Below are 23,662 nucleotides of genomic sequence, written 5' to 3'. Positions count from 1 at the left end.
TACAAAATTGTATTTTAGTTAATAATACTGTTATCACGTTTTCTCTTTTTTTTTTTTTTTGTACAACATAGTATTTCTTGATATTCTCAGAACTGGATTAGAAGTTTTGAGCTTCAAATTTTAGTAAAAAAGATCACTAAGATAATGAACTTTCTAGTCTTTTAGCAGTAATATCAGATGCCAAAATATATGGAACTATATCAAAGTTTTGAGTGAATATTAATTAGAAACCTAGCATTCTATTTATACTAAGTCCAACAAGTGGAATTAAAATGTCATAAATTTTTTAGCTAGGCAAAAATTTATAACATTTCTAAAATATATATAGATCATATATATATACACACACACATATATGTATACATATACAAAAGTTTTTCTACTATGCTTGATAAAGGCTTGAGAAAGAAAAACAGAAAAGAGACACAGAAATTGGAAAACATAAACTAAATGAAATGGGAGCACTGAACATGAAATAGAAAAAGAAACACTACCTTTAAATAGCATTCAGCCCATGCTTGGGCTCCCTGAGAGCTCAGTTTGTAAAGAGTCTGCCTGCAATGCAGGAGACCCCAGTTCCATTCCTGGGTCAGGAAGATCCCCTGGAGAAGGGATAGGCTACCCACTCCAGTATTCTTGGGCTTCCCTTGTGGCTTAGCTGGTAAAGAATCCACCTGCAGTGTGGGAGATCTAGGTTTGATCCCTGGGCTGGGTAGATCCCCTGGAGAAGGGAAAGGCTACCCACTCCAGTATTCTTGGGCTTCCCTTGTGGCTCAGCTGGTACAGAATCCACCTGCAATGCAGGAGACCTGGGTTCGATCCCTGGGTTGGGAGGGTCTCCTTCAGGAGGGAAAGGCCACCTACTCCAGTATTCTGGCCTGGAGAATTCCAAGGACTATACAGTCCATGGGGTTGCAAAGAGTCGGATATGACTGAGAGACTTTCACTTTTCACTTTTTCAATTCCATCCTCAGTTTTTAGCATATTTGGAGGACTACAATGCGCTCTTAAATGAAATTCTACTATCACAGTCTATCTTTTGTCTGTACTGTTACAAAAAGCTACTATGTTGAAATTTCTGACTTGTTAATTCCTATATCTTCACTATGTTTTAAAGAATTTGATGCCAGCAATAATACATCTGACTTTTCCCCCTAACTTGTTAAACTAAAGGAGTTATCTAGGAAATTTGTCATCAGTTCAGTTGCTCAGTCATGTTTGACTCTTTGTGACCCCATGAACCGCAGCATGCCAGGCCTCCCTGTCCATCACCAACTCCCAGAGCTTGCTCAAACTCATGTCCATGGAGTTGGTGATGCCATCCAACCATCTCATCCTCTGTCGTCCCCTTCTCCTCCTGCCCCCAATCCCTCCCAGCATCAAGGTCTTTTCCAATGAGTCAGTTCTTTGCATTAGGTGGCCAAAGCATTGGAGTTTCAGCTTCAACATCAGTCCTTCCAATGAATATTCAGGACTGATTTCCTTTATGATGGACTGGTTGGATCTCCTTGCTGTCCAAGAGACTCTCAAGAGTCTTCTCCAACACCACAGTTCAAAAGCATCAATTCTTTGGAACTCAGCTTTCTTTATAGTCCAACTCTCACATCCATACATGACTACTGGAAAAACCATAGCCTTGACTAGATGGAGTTTTGTTGGCAAAGTAATGTCTCTGCTTTTTAATATGCTGTCTAGGTTGCTTATAACTTTTCTTACAAGTGTGTTAATTTCATGGTTGCAGTCACCATCTGCAGTGATTTTGGAGCCCCCAAAAATAAAGTCTGTCACTATTTCCCCATCTATTTGCCATGAAGTGATGGTATAATTTGGCATGACACATAACCTTGGGAAGCACACTTTCACCAAGAATGAGAAGTCAAATGAGCAATACAGCTTCTTCTAAATTAAAAAGAAATTCATTCACCCCAGAGACAACTGTCAGAATGCTACAATTTCAGATCAAACAGAAGTCTTGGGAAAACTCCACACTGGGGAACTAGTTTCAAACATATAGGTGACAGACATTTTAGTTTTCCTTTTGAATAAGATTTGCTTACATAAGGACAGGTGGTATTCTTCTTTCTATCTAAATTCAAAATACAAATAATTGTCTTGAAATTGTCTCCCTCTTTTGTACCTCCTAGGGCATCTATATCCCTGCTGAGATGTCTGTAGGCCCTAAAATACTTTGTTAAGGAAAAATGACTAGTGCTGCTCCACTCAATCATACTTGAGACTGCATCAGCACACTTTTTCTGTAAAAGGCCAGATGGTAAATATTTTTGGTCTTGTGGGCCATATAATCTCTACTCTCCAAGTACTCAACTCTGCTGTTAAATCACGAAAGCAGCCACAGACAAGACATAGACACATGAGCATGGCTGTGCCCAGTGAAACTATTTATGGGGAAAAATCTGAATTTCATATTTTCACATGTCCTAGAAAATTCTTTGGGCTTTCCCAGTGGCTCAGTGGTAAAGAATCTGCCTGCCGATGCAGGAGACACTGGTTCAATCCCTGGGTTGGGAGGACTACCTGGAGAAGGAAAAGGCAACGCACTCCAGTATTATTGCATGGGAAATCCCATGGACGGAGCAGCCTGGCAGGCTACAGTCCACAGGGTTGCAAACAGTTGGACACGACTTAGTGACTAAACAACAACAACAACAAAATATTCTTCATCTTCTGATTTTTTCTCAATCGTTAAAAAGTGTAAAAGCCATTGTGAGCTCACAGGCCATACTAAAACAAATGGTGGGCCAACATTTGTCTAACACTAACCTTCCTGATGTTTCATGATTCCTGATAACAGATTTTATGAAAGTACTTAGCCTGCTACAAAATAGCAGCTGGAGACTGTCCCTGTGGACTCTAGATACTGGAGTTTAACACCTCTCACTGCAAATGCTGATGTGTTATAAAGAGAGGCGGCAACATTTTGGGCATGTTGGTGATAAATGGGGAACAGGAGGAAGACTCATGGTTACTTCCTAGCAATCACTGAACAAGGCCTGTACCAGAGGAACAAAGACCCTTCCCCCTCTGGTAATATCTGCAAATTCTCAAAGATCGATTCAAAGTGCCCAACAAAGTAAGCTTTTGATAGATTAGAGACACATATCTCCATCATCTATATCAAGAAAGTCATGGTGCCAAAGTTAATTAAATTAAACGCCATTATACATTCATTTGTATATTAATCTGCTTGTTCTTTTACCTAAAGTTGGTTGAGTTTATGGTAAAAGATTTCCTAGTTTAGACTAAGAAGGATAAAAGAGCTGTGTGAATCAGTGAAGTCTAGAAGGTAAAAAATAAAAATCCTTGAAGAAATGGAGTTTGTTATTTTCAGAAAGTTAGGGCTAGACTGGAGGTATGTGGAGCTCCTCAGATTCCCTTCCCAGAAAATCAACCATAACTGGTAACAAACATTTTTCTAAAAAAACCATTTTAAGTCTGTATAAAATATCTTAAGAGCAAATAGCAAATGGACAAGAGATCTTTATTCAAAAAAACAATTAAATCTTGATAAGGACAGTGAGGCTCTAGCATGTGAGCTATAAGCTGCTCTTCCCCTACCCTCCAGCCCAGAGTGACAGTTCTACTCTGGATGGGTACAGCCAAGAAGATGCGTTCCCCTGCCACCCCCAATCTCAAGTCGAGGATGACAGTTTCTCCCTAGGAAGGCTAGGCCACCAGCATCCTTATTCACCATGGTCTTGTGTTGTAAAGCCCTATTCCAGGTAAGCATGGTTAAGAGAACCAGGGCTCCATCCCCTCACCCACTTTCCACTTGTATGGCATCTTAGGTGAATCAGGCCAAGAATACTGGGCCCTGATCATCTATGTCCCAGCTCACATTGGATGGAGGTCCCATGTTAGGAGAGGCAAGCTGAGAAGATCAGGGGCTGCCAGCTCTGGCCAGCAGCCCACTCATAGCAGGGTATCATTCTGAAAGAGGCAGGCTGCTATCCCCTTGTCCTGCTCTGGAGCAGTGGTCTAGAGCTCTGCCTAGGGTCAAGGCATGAGGTAAGAACACAGAGCTCTGCAGCTCTCCCACTGGTTTTATGTGGAATATAGCATGGGGACGTTCAAACCTATGGAAGCTGTTAAAGACTATGAAGACTTTTGTAGCAAGAAATTAAGAGGAGGCTGGTAGCTCCATGAGAGCAATAGGTGAAAGGTAGACCAGCTAGAAGTTTAACAAAAAGGAACAGGGGAAGAGAAAGTTATGGAAGCCTTCCTGTGGTCAGAGTAGACCTTAAAGAACAGCCTTAAAAAACCACATCTGCAAAGAAGTCCAATGTTAATAATATTAGTCTGTGGAACATTTATGTCTCAGGTTATTGGCGGAAGCAATAAAGCGATTAGCTACCAACTTGGGGACGCTAACAATTGGATGTGGTATCAATAAAGGAAGATCAATCAGGAACTTAAATCCCACCAGGGAACTCTCCTGGTGGCCCAGTGTTTAAGAATCTGCCCGCCAACGCAGGGGACATGGGTTCAACCCCTGATCCAGCAAGACTCCACATATTGTGGAGCAACTAAGCCCATGCGCCACAACTTCTGAGCCCAAGTGTCGCAACTACTGAAGTCAGTATGCCTTCAGCCTGTGCTTTGCAACACAAGAAGCTACTGCAATGAGAAGCCCGTGCACAGCAACAAAGACCCAGTGCAACCAAAAAAAGAAAAAAACCAAGAAGACAAACTTAATAGTGAAATTAGGGAAAGATATAGTCCAAGAGAGCCCAGCTATATAATCACTGTCATCCCCAGGTGGGGATGAAGAGTTAGGGTAGCTGTGTGCATGCCCAAGGCTGCACCTTCTGAGGAGTGACATCAGAGGCTGCACACTGTGGAGGAAACAGACCTCAGTGAACTAGTCCAGCGAAGTCACTCAACAAATAAACCAATAAACAGGAAGAAACTGCAGAGGCAGGAGGGAGAGAAATCAGTATCCAGAGTTACTACATTACCTAACGTGTCCAGTTTTCAACCACAAAAAATACAAAAAATGCAAAGAAACAGGGCAGTGTGGTCCATATATATGAAAAACAGCAGGCAATGAGTAACTGCCTTTGAAAGGACCCAGGTATTGGACTCAGGAGACAGAGACTTGAAAACTGCTACTATAAATATGCTAAAAAAAAAAAAAACCCTAAAGGAAACCATACTTAACAAACAATGCATCATCAAATACAGAATATAAATGAAGAGTTAGGAATTACAAAAAAAAAAAAGTAAAGGAGAATTCTGGTGCTGCTTAGTTGCTCAGTCATGTCCAACTCTTTGCACCTCTGTCCATGAGGATTTTGCAGGCAAGAATACTGGAGTGGGCTGCCATGCCCTCCTCCAGGGGATCTTCCCAACCCAGGGATTGAACCCAGGTCTCTCACATTGTAGGTGGATTCTTTACTGTCTGAGCCACCAGGGAAGCCCCTGGAGCTAAAAAGTATAATAAAAAAAATAGTGTTAGTCTTTCAGTTGTGTCTGACTCTTGGCATGGAATTCTACAGGCAAGAATACTGGAGTGAGTAGTCATTCCCTTCTCCAGGGGATCTTCAGAACCCAGGGATCGAACCTGGGTCTTCTGCATTGTAGGCAGATTCTTAACTGTCTGAGCCACCAAGGAAGTCCCAAAAGGATAATAACCAAAATTAAAAATTCACTGAAGGGCCTCAACAGGAAATTACAGTGGAAGAAAGAATCAGCAAATTTGTAGACAGATCAACAGAGATTATGCAAACTGAAGAAGAGAGAGGAAAAAGAATGAAGAAAAATGAATAGAACCTCAAGGAAATGTGGGACACCATCAAGTATACCAAAAACAGATCATAATGGGAGTCCTGGAAGGAGAGGAAAGGAGCAGGACTACACTGAAAGAAATAATTGCTGAAAAATTCAACATTTGATTACGCTAAGCTAAATTCCAAGTAGGATAAACTCAAAGAGAGCCACATCCAGATACACTGTAGTCAAAACTGTGAAAGACAAAGTCTTGAAAGCAGCAAGAGAAAAAAGTGCCTTACTGTGTACAAGGGTAACTCAATAAAATAAACATCTGACTTTTCATCAGAAGCAATGAAAGTTAGAAGGCAGTATAAAAACATATTCAAAGAGATGAGGAAAAGAAAGTCAACCAAAATCTTGTATCTAGCAAAACTATCTTTTATAAATGAAGGAGGATCTAACTTTACCTAAAGTATACAAGATCTTTAGAGAAAATTTCAACACCCTAATAAAGGATCTGAAAGAAAATGTGAGGAGAAAAGGAGAAAATAAAGACATTTTTAAGTAAACACAAACTGGGATAGTTTGTTCCTAGAAGACATGTTTCATAAAAAAAAAATACTAAAGGAAGTTCTTCAGGCTGAAAGCAAGTGATACTAGACAGTAATTTTAATTCACACAATAAAAACAAAATATGGGGACTGCCCTGGTGGTCCAGTGGCTAAGACTCCGCACCCCCAATGCAGAAGACCAGGGTTCCTGGTCAGAGAACTAGATCCCCCATGCAGCAACTAAGAGTTCACATGTCGCAACTAAAGATCCCACATACTACCACAATGAAAATTGAAGATCCTGCTTACTGTGACTAAGACCTGGCACAGCCAAATAAATCTTCTTTAAAAATACACAATAAAGTTAGTTATATAGGTAACTGTAGGAAACAATATAATTGCTAATTTCTTTTCTTTTCTTAACTGGTTTAAAAGAAAATAGCACAAAATGACGTATATAATCACATGTTGGGGCCTATAACATGTATTAATAGATATGTAACATATTTGACACTAACAGTACAAAAGATGTAGGTAGAAATAAGGCTGTACTTGAATAAGGAAATAGCACTATTTGGTAACCTGAATCCACAGAAACAAATGAAAAGAATTAGGAAGGTAAACAAACAGGTTAATGTAACTCTATAAATACTTATTTTCCTTTCTTCTCTCAGCTTTGTTAAAAGATGATATTATACAGAGTAAGAATTCTAACAAAAATACAAACATTACAACTAAATAATCCCAAGTCTCCATAAGAGGTAGGTAAACTGAAGGTGCAAGAGTCCAACCTATTTGGACGGAATTGTTAGAAGTTTTAAAAATATTTCCAAAACAAATATTTGTGCTGAAATCTTGTTGACAGTCTTCCTTAAGCAAATCTATTCTTCCCAGAGAGCACAGGAGTTAACTTTGCCCCAGTTCTGCTCAAATCCTCAATAATGAAGTGAGAAAAAATAAGACATTGATAAATACATGCTCTGTGCTGTCAAAGGTTATGGCTCAAGTGAGCAGAACAGTAGCAAGAGAGGCTGGTGAAGGCTTGCCCACAGCTGGAACAGATCCTGATCCTCTGAGCAAACATTTAGCCTTAGTTTGAGAAAATAAGGAGAAAGAAGGGGAATGCATGAATTCTGAAAACAGCTGGGTGAGTTTAATGAACAGGACAGAGGAGACAGCAGGAATCTGGAATCTTGGGAAAGTAAAACTACTGATTTTGAGAAAATCTTTCATAAAAGTATATAAAACTTAAAGAAATTCTACAGAAAGAAATTGGGACAAATGACCACATTTTAAAAAGCAATTCATGAACTTCCAAATGAAAGCACAGGCTCTTGAGTACAGTACTTTTGTTCTTACAAAGAATAGGCCCAAACATCTTCAAGTGATGACTTGAAGACTTTTGTTGGTGGGGAGACCCAAAATTAAAAAGAAAAACATTGATTAGCATAACACACGTTCAATAGCAAACCAGGCTGGGATATTTATAATTGTTACATTTATAAACAGAAACATCTCAAGAATCCAACTCATTAAAACAAATTCAACAAAGACAGCTTAGTTTCCTACATAAAGGGGCATTAGAACCAGTATGCTAGGCACATTAACATGTAAACCCTTATTCCAAACACTCTTCAAGCATTTCCAAAAGGATGATTCTGATATAGTAAGTGAGGTCAGAGAGCACAGTAAAAGCCTCTGGTCTCTAACACTATGAGGGCAGGTGAGGAATCAGTGAAACTACGACCATCTATGAACATCACCACAATGAACAGTTCATCCCATAGCATCACTAGGTTAAATAAGAGGTTGTTTAAAAAAAAAAAAAAACTCTCATTACAGGGACTTTCTGGTGGCCCAGTGGCTAAGACTCCAAGCTCCCAATGCAGGGGGCCTGGGTTTTATCCCTGGTCAAGGAACTAGATCCTACATGCTACAACTAAGACCCAGCATGGCCAAATAAATAAATATTTTAATAAAAGCTCTCATTACAAATGTATGGATATATAGTCTCAAATGCTATAATTTTTAATGCCTATCTAATACACCACCTGGTGAATATATATATAGTGTATACTTCATATTTCATCATTCTCATTTATTATATAACTTTGTTTGGAATTTTTTCTTACTATACACTAAGATGAACATCCCTGCATATGGCATCTTTCCACTCTGGTCTTTTCCTGAGAATAGCTTCCCAGGAGTGAGATTATTAGAGCGAGTTTAAGGTTCTCCATATGTGTAGCCAAATTGCTGTCAAAAAGGATGGAGCAATTTATACTCCCACCAGTAGTACATACAAAGACATTTCAATTTCATCATTGTCTCAGAAGAGCTGGGTAGTGGGGTTTTTCCCCGCACATTTGCTAAGTTAGGTAACAAAGAAATAACACAATTATTGAAATGGAAAGTCAGTATCATCCCAGTTCAAGCACAGCAAGATGGTGGAGAATCTGGATGGCCAAAGATGGTATCTCAGCTCCACCCCATTCCAGATAGATGACCTTGGAAAATGTTATTTGTCCATCTAAACCTCAGTTTTCTCATGTTTGAAATGAGGACAATAATACTGTCAACTTCATCAAGTGACAGAGGCTTAAAGATGGTCATGGCACATAGTGGACATCCAATAAAGATTAGCTATGTTTGACAGTTCTAGACTAGACCAGACTGGGAATTCTGAACCTGGAGCCCATTAATTCTTGGGGGTCTGTGAAAGTGAATGAGAAAAAAAAAGTTCACCTTTTTCATCATTCGCCTTTCATTGAAATATAACAGTGCCTTTGATCAGGAATGTAGGCAATACATTTTGTTTTCAGCAGGGCATGGGACTTTGTCTCTAATACAAATCACAGAATTTTTTATGTGACATTACAGTTCCTGAAGAGATCTCAAAATAACTTTTATACTTATCACTACACCAGAATTATGGCAGTTTTTAGACTTGCTGTTTGATCTTATTATTTGAGACATTAGTAAAGGAGGGCACAGACTACAATATATCACTTTAAAATATTTTTGATAACTACATGCATGCATGCTAAATTGCTCCAGTTGTGTCTATTTGCGACCCCATGAACTGGAGCTCACCTGGCTCCTCTGTCTATGGGATTCTCCAGGCAAGGATTCTGGAGTGGGTTGCCACTTCCTCCTCCAGGGGATCGTCCCATCCCAGGGATCAAACTCGCATCTCTTATGTCTCCTGCTCTGGCAGGCAGGTTCTTTACCACCAACTCCACTTATATAGCTCAGTATAATTGGTCTCTTTTGTAGTAGTTTGTATTTATTTAGACATTTTAAGATTTATTCTGAGAAGGGGTCCACAGGCTCTTCCAGACTGACAAAAGAGTCCCAGGACCCCAAAATCTAAGAGCCCCTGCTCTGGACTTAAGGCAGAAATTGCACATAGAACAAACTACCTGCAGCCCTAAAACATCAGAGTTTCTTCAGTGGGCTTCATGTATGAACAGTTACATGATAATAGGCGAGTCCCAGCCATAAACAGCTGCCAGGAGAGCAGAGCATGTTGTAGTCTCAGCCTTACTGCCCATCAGGTTCAGTCATGGCCACTACCCAAGGACACCTAGGACAAGTTCCCCAGCAGGCTCCTCTGTGCCCTGTGCAAGGCGCCCTATGCAAGAAGGCCAGCACAATAACACAAGTAAAGGGGCCTCACTACACTAACATTTATTTTTTATTTATGGCAAGCAGCCTGGAGAATTTCATGGACAGAGGAGCCTGGCAGGCTACAGTCCATGGTGTTGCACAGAGTCAAACACAACTGACAGACTAACTTTCACTTTTCAGCAGCAGCTCTTTCTAATTGTGTTGCTGGAGAAGGCTCTTGAGAGTCCCATGGCCAGCAAGGAGATCAAACAAGTCAATCCTAAAGGAAATCAACCCTGAATATTTATTGGAAGGATTGATGCTAAAACTCAATACTACTTTGGCCATCCAATGAGAAGAGCCAACTCATTGGAAAAGACCCCAATGCTGGGAAAGATTTAAGGCAAAAGGAGAAGGGGGCGGCAGAGGATGACATGGTTAGATAGCATCAACGACTCTGAGTTTGTGCAAACTTCAGGAGATAGTGGAGGACAGAGAAGCCTGGCAGGCTGCAGTCCATGGGGTTGCAAAGAGTTGGACACAACTTAGCAACTGAACAACAATACCAATACCAACCAACAACAATACTGAACAAAGTTGTTCAGTAATAGCACAAGCTTATTATTATTATTATTTTTTATAAACTAATTCTTTGGAGCAAAAAAAAATGTGTAAGAATTTATCCCAACCAACTTCAACATGAGACTTTAAGCTTGACCTTCCAGGGAACATTTCTAAAATAACGATTAAATACATGTTTAGTCAAAAGAGGAGGGGAAAATCTAAGGCAAATGGAAGGAGGTTTAATACTACCCATGATAAGCTGATTTCCAAGCACTTACAGGAGAATGCATATCTTGATTGCTAGGAAAACGTGCCACTCTGGAGTTTAACTCTTGTAATAGAAAAGGGCTGCAAACCCTTGGTGAAAACTGGAATTGTTCCCAAGAAAATTTAGGGAGAAATTGAGCAAACTTACGACAATTAAAAATTATTTAACATAACCATATGTGTGACAAAGTCAACTTATTAAGGAAGAAAACCTAAATCAAGCACTACTCTAAAAAATGATAATAGGTATAATTCTTTGTCTAGTCAGTTAAAGGAGGATTTTTAAAATCAGCACACATGCACATCAGGAAAATGCAGGGTTTTTTTTTAAGATCAATGCAAATAGCATTCAATGTACACTGCTAGCTTTCTATATTTATCTGGTCATAAGAGGAAAATACAGAAGCTGAGTAACAATTTCAATTGGATAATCAGACTACTATGCCACTGAAAGGTGAATGAAGACATCCCTGCTGGAAACATGCCATGTAGCACCAACTGAGCTATTCCAACAGTCCATCTGCTTTGTTCAAATAACAGAATGGCTATCATAAAATCAGAGAATTATTTCAGAGCTGGCACAAATGGCAGTGAGCACTTTATTAATAATCATCTCATTTTATACGGGAGGAAACTGATTCCCACCAAGGTTAACCAACTGGCCCACAGATGACCACAGAGCCAGGCAAATCTCACGTCCTCCCTCTCCCTTCCTGTAGGCTTGCTGCCACTAACTGCCAATCCTGCTTAATCCTGAAACACTCTTATATCAAGATAGACATGATATACAAAACCAACTGCCCAACACTAACAGATGGGTGAATGGTGTAGTTTATGGTATGTGAATTACATCTTAAAGAAAATAAATGGGTGTCATGGGACACTGGCATGCTGCAGTCCAACTAGCAAAGAGTCGGACACAACTGAATGACTCAACAACAACAAATGGCACACTAAAGACTCATTCAGTTGGTAGGCAGAATTAAATATTTATATTTTGGTTCTGACATTGGCCCTGAGACATGTGACACTACTCCTGTCATATTCAAGAGATACAGAGAAAAGTTTTTTTGGTTCACACCTCCAGAGTTCTGCAATTTATTTTATTTTTTTTCCAGAGTACTTCAATTTAAAAGAGAACACAATCACAGGCATGAAGGGGAAAAAAAGACAAAAAGACTTGAAGGGAGAACTTAAGATGAGATAGAAATACAAAATAGCTACACAAATGAAATAAATATTCAAATGGAAGGGATTTTTTTTACATAAATCACATTCAATGAATAAAATCCACCCTCTCCATCTACTATGACAATTAGCCTTCTTATTTGAAATAGAGTCTTCACTAACAAAAATGGTAGAAATTCTGACTCTGAACCCAGGAAACCCAAAGGATGCAGAAAGGAGAAAAGAAATTTAATTGCCTTTTGTCTCTAAGCAATCTACATCATCCTTGATAATCTTGGATCCCAAGCCAAAGCAAACTGAAGGAATGAGGAGGGCAAGAAAGACCAGGAGAAATTCTGTTACTCGAAACTTGAGGCCTCAGTGAGCTTGCAAGCCAGGTACAAGACTTGCAGTACCACAGACAATACCCCCAATAGTGCCAATGTCTGTTTCTCAAAGAATTTCCAATTTATTGCCATCATAGAGATAACTATTTTGATGGGAACAATGAATGTCTTTTAAATCTCACTGAATTTCCAGAAAAGAAAATAATCACCTAGTCCAGAGGTCAAGAACCAGATTACTTTTTTAATAACATGATCCTAGCTCGGAAATTTAACTCTGCTTTTAAAGGACCAGCTCTCAACTCTGGCTTTAGGACACGACAAATGAAAGTAAGGTCCGGTTTACTTTGAACTATCTTTTCTCCACGTACTGGGTGGAACACCTCATCTTCTCCTGGTCATTTTCCTGAGGGTCAAGGAAGGTTTATGTCCCCATGTTTCCTCTCTGCTGAGGCTACATACAGCTTCTGAATAATCACCCACCAATTCAAAAGAAAACATCATTTCTGTGCATCTCTGCCTTTGAGGTACATGCCTTAGTCTTAGGGTACATATGATTCATATATTTCTCAAATGAAATGATTACAATGCAGCGGACACTCAGGTGCACACCCAGACTCCCCTTTTCAAGGAAAGATGTATTGTCCTAGCAACTGAGAACACTGCAGCTCTCAGCCCTGCTGCCAGTCCCTTCTGGAACTGCCTCAGGTGCGAAGAGCACCTCACACCCAGTATCATTCTCCTTCCAGTGAGGGATGGGTGTAGGAGTATAAAGGCCTGACCACATCATCACAACTCAGAACTACTTGGAAACTCCAGCTCCCCGTGGAGGTCAGGCAAGGCTTCCACCGGGCCTGCATCCCAGTGGGATTTCTCTTTCTGCCCAATCCTGCTTCCTGCCCTCCTCTCCCTCACAGGTGATCCCAAGGGCACTCCTCAATAAATTCCCTGTTCACTGAACTCAGTCTCAGTTTACTTCCTGGGGAGAATCAACCCACAAAATATAACGTATCTTTGAAGGTATAGTTATTTTTACAAAGGAAAATTAAAACAAAGAATACCTGTGGACTATGTACAACAATAACAGACTACCAGGAAGTTCCAAGGTTTAATAGATAAAGGAGTCTTGGGGTTGGCTATACTTTCACTCTTGTTTTTGATCTCTCATCATATCAACAAGTCTTCTGAAGTGATAAAATGCTGAAAGGGGCTATCTTTGTTATCACTAAGTACCAAAAAATAGCCTCTAAGAATGAAAATGGATCAAAATAATATATGAAGTCACTTTTATGGAATTCTGATCAAAAACTGAATTACATTTTAACTCAAATATTGAATTATGAAGCAAAATATGATGTGTTAAAGATTTCTATGGAAAATATCTTTAAAAATAAATCTTGCAAAGGAAATTAAGAAAATTTCCTTTACAAGAATATCCAGAAGAAGAAAATATCAAGGAATAAATTTAACTGAGAAGGTAAAAGACTTGTACACAGAAAGGTATAAAACACTGCTGAAAGAAATTAAAGGGGCCCTCAATAAACAGAAAGACATTCTGTGTTTTTGGATTGGAAAACAATATTATTAAGATATCAATACCATCTAAGCGATAAACAGATACAATGCAACCCCTTTCAAAATTTCAATGGTCTTTTTTGTAGAAATGAAAAAGTTGATTCTTAAATTTACATGGAATTGCAAGTGACCTCAAATGGCCAAAAGAGTGTTGAAAAGAAGAACAAAGACAGATTTCCTGATTTTAAAAAGTACTATAATGTTACAGTAGTCAAAACAGCATGGAACTGACATAAGGGTAAACATACAGGTCAATGGAACAGAATTTCAAGTCTGGAAACGAACTCTTAAATTTATGGTCAGTTGATTCTGACAAAGGTGCCAAGAAAATTTAATGGGGAAGGAATCATCTTTTTAAGAAATGGTACCAGGACAACTGGATCAGTTCAAGTTCAGTTCAGTCGCTCAGTCGTGTCCGACTCTTTGTGACCCCATGAATCGTAGCACGCCAGGCCTCCCTGTCTATCACCATCTCCCGGAGTTCACCCAAACTCATGTCCATCGAGTTGGTGATGCCATCCAGCCATCTCATCCTCTGTCATCCCCTTCTCCTCCTGCCCTCAATCCCTCCCAGCATCAGAGACTTTTCCAATGAGTCAACTCTTCACATGAGATGGTCAAAGTATTGGAGTTTCAGCTTCAGCATCAGTCCTTCCAAACAACACCCAGGACTGATCTCCTTTAGAATGAACTGGTTGGATCTCCTTGCAGTCCAAGGGACTCTCAAGAGTCTTCTCCAACACCACAGTTCAAAAGTATCACTTCTGAGGCGCTCAGCTTTCTTCACAGTCCAACTCTCGCATCCATACATGACCACTGGAAAAACCATAGCCTTGACTAGATGGACCTTCGTTGGCAAAGTAATGTCTCTGCTTTTGAATATGCTATCTAGGTTGATCATAACTTTCCTTCCAAGGAGTGAGCGTCTTTTAATTTCATGGCTGCAGTCACCATCTGCAGTGATTTTGGAGCCCCCAAAAAAGTGTCTGACACTGTTTCCCCATCTATTTGCCATGAAGTAATGGGACCAGATGCCATGATCTTCATTTTCTGAATGTTGAGCTTTAAGCCAACTTTGTCACTCTCCACTTTCACTTTCATCAAGAGGCTTTTTAGCTCCTCTTCACTTTCTGCCATAAGGGTGGTGTCATCTGCATATCTGAGGTTATTGATATTTCTCCTGGCAATCTTGATTCCAGCTTGTGTTTCTTCCAGTCCAGCGTTTCTCATGATGTACTTTGCATAGAAGTTAAATAAGCAGGGGGACAATATACAGCCTTGACGTACTCCTTTTCCTATTTGGAACCAGTCTGTTGTTCCATGTCCAGTTCTAACTGTTGCATCCTGACCTGCATATAGGTTTCTCAAGATGCAGGTCAGGTGGTCTGGTATTCCCATCTCTTTCAGAATCTTCCACAGTTTATTGTGATCCACAAAGTCAAAGGCTTTGGCATAGTCAATAAAGCAGAAATAGATGCTTTTCTGGAACTCTCTTGCTTTTTCCATGATCCAGCAAATGTGGCAATTTGATCTCTGGTTCCTCTGCCTTTTCTAAAACCAGCTTGAACATCAGGGAGTTCACGGTTCATGTATTGCTGAAGCCTGGCTTGGAGAATTTTGAGCATTACTTTACTAGCGTGTGAGATGAGTGCAATTGTGCGGTAGTTTGAGCATTCTTTGGCATTGCCTTTCTTTGGGATTGGAATGAAAACTGACCTTTTCCAGTCCTGTGGCCACAGCTGAGTTTTCCAAATTTGCTGGCATATTGAGTGCAGCACTTTCACTGTATCATCTTCCAGAATTTGAAATAGCTCAACTGGAATTCCATCACCTCCTCTAGCTTTGACTGGATAGCCACATGTAAAAGAAAGAAGTTGGATCCCAACCTCACACCAGACAGAAAAATTAAGTCAAAATGGGTCAGAGGAATAAATTTAAGAGCCAGAACTATAAAACTTTAAAAGGAAACATAGAAGTAATTCTTTGTGACCTTGGGTTAGGCTAAGCATTCTCAGATACAACAGCAAAAGCATGAGGCATAAAATAAGTGATGAGGTCTCTGAAAAGGGCCTTGCATCCAGAATCACAAAGAACTCTAACAGCTCCATAATAAGACAAAAAATTCAACTAAAAATAAGCAAAAGATTTGAATAGACGTTTCACCAAAAAAGACTATGAATGGCTAATAAGCTCATGAGAAGATGCTCAACATCATGACTCACTAGGGGAATACAAAACCACAATGAGATACCACTTCATACTAAAATGGATATAATAAAAACTAAAATGGATATAATAAAAAGACAGATCATACCAAGTATTGATGAAGATGTGAAGAAGCTAGATCTCTCATTGGTGAAGGAAATGTAAAATGGTACACCCACCCTGGACATTATTTTGATAGTTTCTTACAAACTTGAACATATATTTACTATATGATCCAGCAATTCCATTCCCAGGTATCTACACAAGAGGCATGAAGACATATTTCCAACACAAACACCAGAACGTTTATAGCAACACTATGAAAAATAACTAAAAAGTGGAGACAATCCAAAAGTCCATCAATTGAAGAATATAATTGCTATAAATACATGGAATATCCATACAATAAATACTTTTCAGCAATAAAAAGGAACCACTGATACATGCTACATCATGGATGAACCTCACAAATATCATGCCAAACGAGAGAAACTAGATGCAAAAGACCACATTATTGTATCCTTCCATTTCTATGAAAAGTCCTGAAAAGATAAATCTGTAACACATAAAGCAAATTATTGGCTTGGGGCTGGGATAGGAATAAGGGTTGTCTGAAAACAAGTATATTGCAGGGTGATGGAAATGCTCTAAAACTGGATTGTGGTGATGGCTCCACAACTCTTAAAAGCCATTGGATGTTGTGCACACAGGTAAATTTATAGTATGTTAATTATACCTAAATAAAGAGTTAGAAAACAAACCTGGAAGACAAGACTATGAGCATCATCTGAAAAAGAGGTGAGCACGAAAGGTGATACTATGTTTCCAAAGACCAGAAGAGCCCAGAAGGGCTGCAGGTCTGGTCCAGGCTGAAGACTACAGATTGGCTTCCCATCCTTTGCATTCCTGCAAAGCAACTGCTCCCAGAAACAGGAGCAAATGTAAGCTGTCTGTGATGGCCAATTTTATGTGTCAACTGGACCAGCCACATGGTGCTCAGATTAAACATTATTTTTGCACGTGTCTGGGAGGGTGTCTCTGAATGTGATTAGCATTTGGGTCAGTGGACTCAGTCAAGTAGACTGCCCTCCCTGCTGTGGGTGGGCATCCTCCAATTCGCTGAGGCCTAACCAGGACAAAAGGCAGAGGCAGGCGGAATTCGGCCTCTTTTGCCTGCCAAACTGCTTGGTCTGGGACACTCATATCATCTTCTCTGATCTACCCTCATTGGCTTCCCAGGCCTTTGGACTTAAACTGAATTACATGACTGGCTTTCCCAGGCACCCTCATAATAAATGCCTCTATCTCCTATTAGTTCTGTTTCTCTAGAGAACCCTTACTAAATACACTATCCCTCTATCATGTGAAGCCAAGTCCCATACATCATCAGGCACAATTCTAAACACATGAAATACTCCCTGAAGACAGACATCTCAAAGCATCTTGGTTTTCATACATTCATAAATCACTTCAAGCACCCAGCTCCATGTTCACTGTGGGGCACTTAATCTGTACCTGACTCATAGGACTTTATAACTCACCAACCACGACTATGTTGTATCTCTCTCTGTTAAAGCTGTCCAGTTATCACAGTCCCACAGCGTCATCAGATTCTCTCTCCAAACCTCTGGTGTCATACAAACCATACCTCTGCTTTCAGGCAGCATTACCCTCATCCATATGGAGGGGACCAGTGAACAAACTCTTCATAAAAGTCAGCTGATTTACTTTGACATTCTATTTCAGTGTTTAATCACCATTACTGTGAGATGTCCATTCTGCTGATCCCAACCTTTTTTCCATTTGCCCTAGTTCCATGCCATCTGGAGTAGAAATAACTGCCTCCCAGCTTCATGAAAAGGGGTAACCTTTGAAAAAGACCATGAACCATTCCTCTTGAGATTTGTCTCCCTTAAACTTTTCCTTTTAGGTGCTATTTTCAACCCTTCCAGTCACCTCGGGTCCTTTATTTTGTTCTCCTGAATGCTCTAAAATTTCACACCCCATCAAGCATGACAACCAGGACTGGGCACCAAATTCTAAAGTAATGTCAAACATAGCAGAGACAGTTGTTGCCAAATCCTTTAGAATCAGTTTGTTCCTAAAACAAAATAGCAAAACAAACAAAAACCTAGGGAGAATGATGCTACGGTCTAATTAGAATTACCAAGAATGTAAGGAATTCCTAGGTGTTTATAGACAAGGGAGAATGTACCAAAAGGGAGACTATATAGGGGAATGGTAACAGAATGTTGCTAAGTCTCCTGAAGAACAAAAAGGTTTCTAGGCTCTGACACAACCAACGGTCAAGATGCGAAAGAGTTGTGTTCCTTGTACCTGGCCTTAATGCAATTCTTGGTTTAAGAAATAACTGTTTCCTAGATGTTCCGTGAATTAAATCCAAGTCCTGTCTTTTCACTTGTACAACAAATATGGGATGCAGACAATGAGTGCTGGAAGTTATCTATGAATGAAATGACTGAGTTCAACCTTTTCATTTTACCCATGAGGGCACTGAGGACTGGGTTCCGGGATGGAGTGACTGACCAAAGTTATTCAGAGACAGAGCTGGGAGGCTGAGTGGGGATGAACCAGTTGGCAGCTTGAGGAGGAGGGGGTTCCAGCTGTCCCCCTGAGAAATACAACCAATAGATACAATCCTAGCCACAGCAATCCACAAAGAAAGAGAAATAAAAGGAATTCAATTGGAAAAGTAGTAAAACTGTTACTGTTTGCAGATGACATAATACTACATATAGAAAACCCTAAAGATGCTACCAGAAAACTACTAGAGCTCATCAATGAATCTGGTATTGTTACAGAATACAAAATTAACATACAGAAATCTCTTGCATTCCTATACACTAACAACAAAAAATCAGAAAGACAGATTAAGGAAACTATCCCACTTAGTATCACAATAAAAAGAAGAAAATACCAAGAAAAAAATCTACCTAAGAAGGGAAAAGATCTCTACTCTGTGAACTATAAGACACTGATGAAAAAAATCAAAGATAACACAAACAGATGGAGAGAGACACCACGTTCTTGAATTGGAAGAACCAATATTGTGAAAATGACCATACTATCCAAAGCAATCTATAGATTCAATGCAATCCCTGTTAAACTACAAATGGTATTTTTTCACAGAACTAGAACAATAAATTTTACAATCTGTATGGAAGCAAAAAAGATCCCAAGTAGCCAAAACAATCTTGAGAAAGAAAAATCTAGCTGAAGGAATCAGGCTCCCTGACTTCAGATTATATAATACAAAGCTACAGACGTCAAGACAGTATGATACAGGCACACACCCAAAAAGAAATGTAGATCAATGAAACAGGGTAGAAAGCCCAGAGATAAACCCAGGCAAGCATTTTACATGTTCACATTCACAAAGTTAAAAATCTGAAAATACAATACTTACTGTGTTTTTCTGAGTTACCATATCCTGTAAAGAAAAGATAGGATCAATGTAGCTTTTTTCCAGAACAGTTAATTTCCCAAAGCACTTTGTCCCCATGCCATCATTTGAAACCCACTTTAGAGCAAGAGTTATTCATTTCAGACCTCCCCCCGCCCCCCATAAAAAGCTTCAAATAGAATGGAGCTCCAAGATGTGTAAAATTCACATTCTAAGGAAAATTTACCATGATTTGTTAGCTTTGGAACTCCTGGGAACATATATGGTTATAAGGATTTTCCTGTAGCAGTGGCCATACTTCTGTCCAGCTCTTTTGAGATTTAAGTTCAGGGCTCTGAATTCCCTGCACCTTGCCTCCTCGGGGACAGCAACAAAGTGCATGGGTGGCCCACTGTGTCCTCGGGTCTGGAACCATTCGTGTCATCAATGTGAAGGCTGCAGGTCACCCTCCCACCCCCAGCCAGCCTTCCGACAGAAGAGGTGTTGCTGAAAGAACTCCTGACACCGCACTGTAGGCATTTTATTTACATATTTTCCCTATAGGAATTTTCACACTCAAATTCAATGACAATCGTTTCAGTTAACTTAGCATCACCGTTATGCAGACCTCAGCTGTGCTTCATTTATATGCTGCAAGCCATTTGCTGACAAAAGAAAACAGAATTAAATAGCTGTCCTGTAAAATGTGTTTTGTGTGTTCTGAGATTTCTATTTTCTGACAAGTGCAGATCACTTTGAGTACTCATTTCCATTTTAGGAAGTATTTTTCTGTATCATTAAAAATTAAAACTTATCTAGGTCATGGGACTTTCCAGAGGAGTTCACTAAGGCACAAAAGAGGAAAAAAAGGATTGAATTGGGGAAAATATGATACACTCAGATTTCATGTCATGTTTTTCATCAAAATACAGCTTAATATTAGCCACCCTTTCACATTTTCTAATTCTAAATATTGCTAAGCGTAACTACTTTAGTTAAAATCAGTAAAGAAAAGAAATCTAAATACCGAAAGTAATTTAGATTGGTTTATAGCCTTTTGGGAAACTATTTTACAATGTAAAGTGTAACAACAAAACAGTTTCCTCTTCCACTGTCACACGAATGACTCTTAAAATACAGTACTGTGCTAGGATGCCAGAGGACATCCTGTGTCAGGCATATGTGATATATAACACATACAGGTCACACATCTGAGACAGGTAATATTTCTACTAGGAATAATTCCAAATTATTACAAAACCCACACATATCTGGTTAATATTTAACCTTAAGAAACACAAACAAAAATGTCCAATTTGCCATCACAAAACTGTGTCATTTATATACTAGTGATTTTTAATGCTAAGGGAGCTGGACATTTAGAAATGATGTCTGTGAAGGTTAAGGCTGAACCACTGGTTCTCACTCCTGGATGCACATTTTGGGGGTTAAAAAAAATCCCCTAGAGACTGTGACATAATTGGTCTTGGTGTGGCCTTGGTACTGGGACATTTACTCCCCAAATGATTCTGAAGTGCAGTCAAGGTTGAGTAACACTGCTGTAAACAAACTAATCTTTTATTCCTGAAATGACTTAACATAGACCAGGATTTCCTGACTGATGTTAAGATGTTAAACAATATTATCGTTCAGTTGCTAAGTTGTGTCCGACTTTTCGTGATCCCATGGACTGTTGCCCGCCAGGCTCCTTCGTCCTCCACTATCTCCTGAAGTTTGCTCAAATTCATGCCCATTGAGTTGGTAATGCTATTTAACCATCTAAACATATTAGTATTAGCTAAATTTTATAATAACTCACATTCAACCTTCAGATTTTACAAACAGGAACTTTTTTTTTTTAAGAAAAAAAGTACCGCTATTCTAAAAAGTTTGTATCAAATTTTCAAAAATACATTAAAAAACTTCTCAATAATTACTGAGTTACCCATGAACACACAAGTTTTCAGTTTTGCTTGGATTTAAACTGGGGAGAAAATAACAGATTAAACATTGATTACATCTGCGATCCTAAAAGTTCCTACCCATTTTGGTAAATGTTAAACATTTTCCTATTGCCGTCCAAGTTGAAATTTTTTAGAATGTATACGTTTGGATCAAATTGCCCAATATAGGATTCCAAAGGCTGTGTTTGCTTCAGTGGAAACCATCAGGAGTTTTTGCCTTCACTTTCCTAATGAGCTCAGACACACTCAAATTGCCTGCAAACACACATCAATAGCACATATGCTCACACAGTAGCCAGGAAGTTATCTGCATGAGCTAGAATTTGGGGTGGGGAGGAAGGAACTGCACAAGGAAATCGTTATTGTGTTTCTCCAACCTCATCTGCTACATGTTCATTTCAACTGAGCACACAGTATTCACAGTACTGCTTTCCCAAAATGAAGTATTTAGGAGAAGGTGAACAATACTCTTTACCTTCAAAGAAAGAGCCGTGTCAGCATCGGTGTCGTGATACAGGATCACGTTATTGGCCATATCAAAGCTCTCACGGACTCCAAGATGGTAGAAGAGTGAAGGCTGTCTGGAGACATCGCTCATGTCCACCACAGCAACATCTACAATGAACAAGGAGACAAGGTCAGCAGAGAGAGAGGTGATCTACTTTCTATTTCCTGATGATCACCAATGGTGAGCTGCTGCAATCTGTATTCTACCATTAGTCCAAAATAAGGAATGATTTGATTAAAATTACCACCATGAACTGTGGAGGAAAAGCAACAGGAATAAACACCCAAAACTGAAACTCTCTTCCTTATTCAAAGTGCTGAAAATATAGTATCACTTAAAAACTGCTTGTGAATTTATTTTAAATGTTATTTCTACTAAGAAATTTATCATATTCAAAGAATATATTTAGCTTATATACAAAGTATTAAGTGTAATGAAATGAAAAACCATGCAACCGGCATGCAGCCCAAGACACAAAGCGTTATCTGTACTGTCAGAGCTCCATGTGCCTCCCCTAATCACATCTCTCCCTCCTGCCTGGAGAGTGTCTCTATCCTGACTGCTGCACTTTTCAGTTCTCTGCATATACATATGCATAGATTATTATAGTTATGAATTCCTAAACAGGATATTGTTTAATTTTTGCATGTTTTTGAACTTTATATAAGTAGTATTACACCATATATATTCTTTGACTTGCTGGATTTTGGTGTAAAACAACCAAGCTATATGTCTAGCTTTAAGTTTACACATTTTCACTTTAGCATCTATGATAACTAGATGGCAATCTCACTAGCCACCCTGTCTACAGAGATTTTATTCAGTGTTTCTTTTCCTATTCCCAACTGTTGTAATGACCATTCCTGCACCATGCTTCCAGTTCCCATGTTACCATCAACTAGACAATAGACAACACAGATCACAGGCCCCTCGAGTTGTGAACTAGAGAGACTTCAATCAAAACAGAGCAGCAACATGGCACATCAGTACACTATTTGGCAGAAATCAACACAATTTTGTAAAGCAATTATCCTTTAATTAAAAAATAAATTTAAAAATTTTTTAAAGAGTAAAATTTGCCTAGCAACATTGGTCACCATTTCAAACCTAGTCATTTTCCAGACAGTATCAAGAGCTCCAAGTTCGACTGGACTTCCCCACTTTGTGCAGCAGAAACTTGGGGAAATAATGTCCAAACTTAGGCTTGTGCTGCTGTGACTCACAGGAAGTCACTGCAAATCCCAATGAAACAGAACAGAGGTGAGGTGAGCAGGGGCATGAAGAAACAAAAAGGCAGCGAGAAGCCGCCTCAGTGCCAGGTACCCCTGGCTCTGGAAGATCTGAGATCGAGCATCGGTAAGCCTTGGGTGGGCCTTTTATTCTCTAAATTATGGGTTGCCTGCTATATAAATGCCAGGCATTGTGTTTGGTGCCAGGGACAGAAGTGTGAGCAAGGCATAATCCCTCTCCTCAAAACCATGTTTAATACAACAGGGGTGATGGGAAGGAAGCAGTGATTTGAATCAGGGTAAGGAAGGCTAAAGTGAGGGGAACAGCGACACCCCTGGGGGACTGAACCCACACTCAGGTGGAGGGTGATCAGGGAAGGCTGAAAGGATGTGTGCTGTCTGGGACCTGAAGGTGCAGAAGGGGCAGGCAAGTTGGGATGAGGATGTGGGGATGGAAAGGGAAGGAAAAAGTGTCATAGGAAGAGAGGTTAGCAAGTGCAAAGGTCAGAGGTCAGGTGGGATATAGATGATGGGGCCACTACAAAT

The 23,662-nt window shown here is 39.6% G+C and overlaps 1 protein-coding gene across 1 annotated transcript in view; it reads right to left on the bottom strand.

Annotated features, from left to right (window-relative positions):
- Positions 1 to 23,662, bottom strand: part of MAP3K15 (mitogen-activated protein kinase kinase kinase 15) — a 142,440-nt gene that overhangs the window by 89,379 nt on the left and 29,399 nt on the right. The window contains exons 2-3 of the mRNA XM_068962887.1: positions 21,855 to 21,994; positions 19,440 to 19,463 (exon numbers count right to left, since the gene is read on the bottom strand). Coding sequence (XP_068818988.1) covers positions 19,440 to 19,463; positions 21,855 to 21,994 — 164 coding nt within the window. The remainder of the gene's footprint in view (positions 1 to 19,439; positions 19,464 to 21,854; positions 21,995 to 23,662) is intronic.

This window comes from Capricornis sumatraensis, chromosome X (genome assembly GCF_032405125.1).
Source record: "Capricornis sumatraensis isolate serow.1 chromosome X, serow.2, whole genome shotgun sequence".
Taxonomy (NCBI): domain Eukaryota; kingdom Metazoa; phylum Chordata; class Mammalia; order Artiodactyla; family Bovidae; genus Capricornis; species Capricornis sumatraensis.
This window is presented reverse-complemented; position numbering and strand designations above follow the sequence as displayed.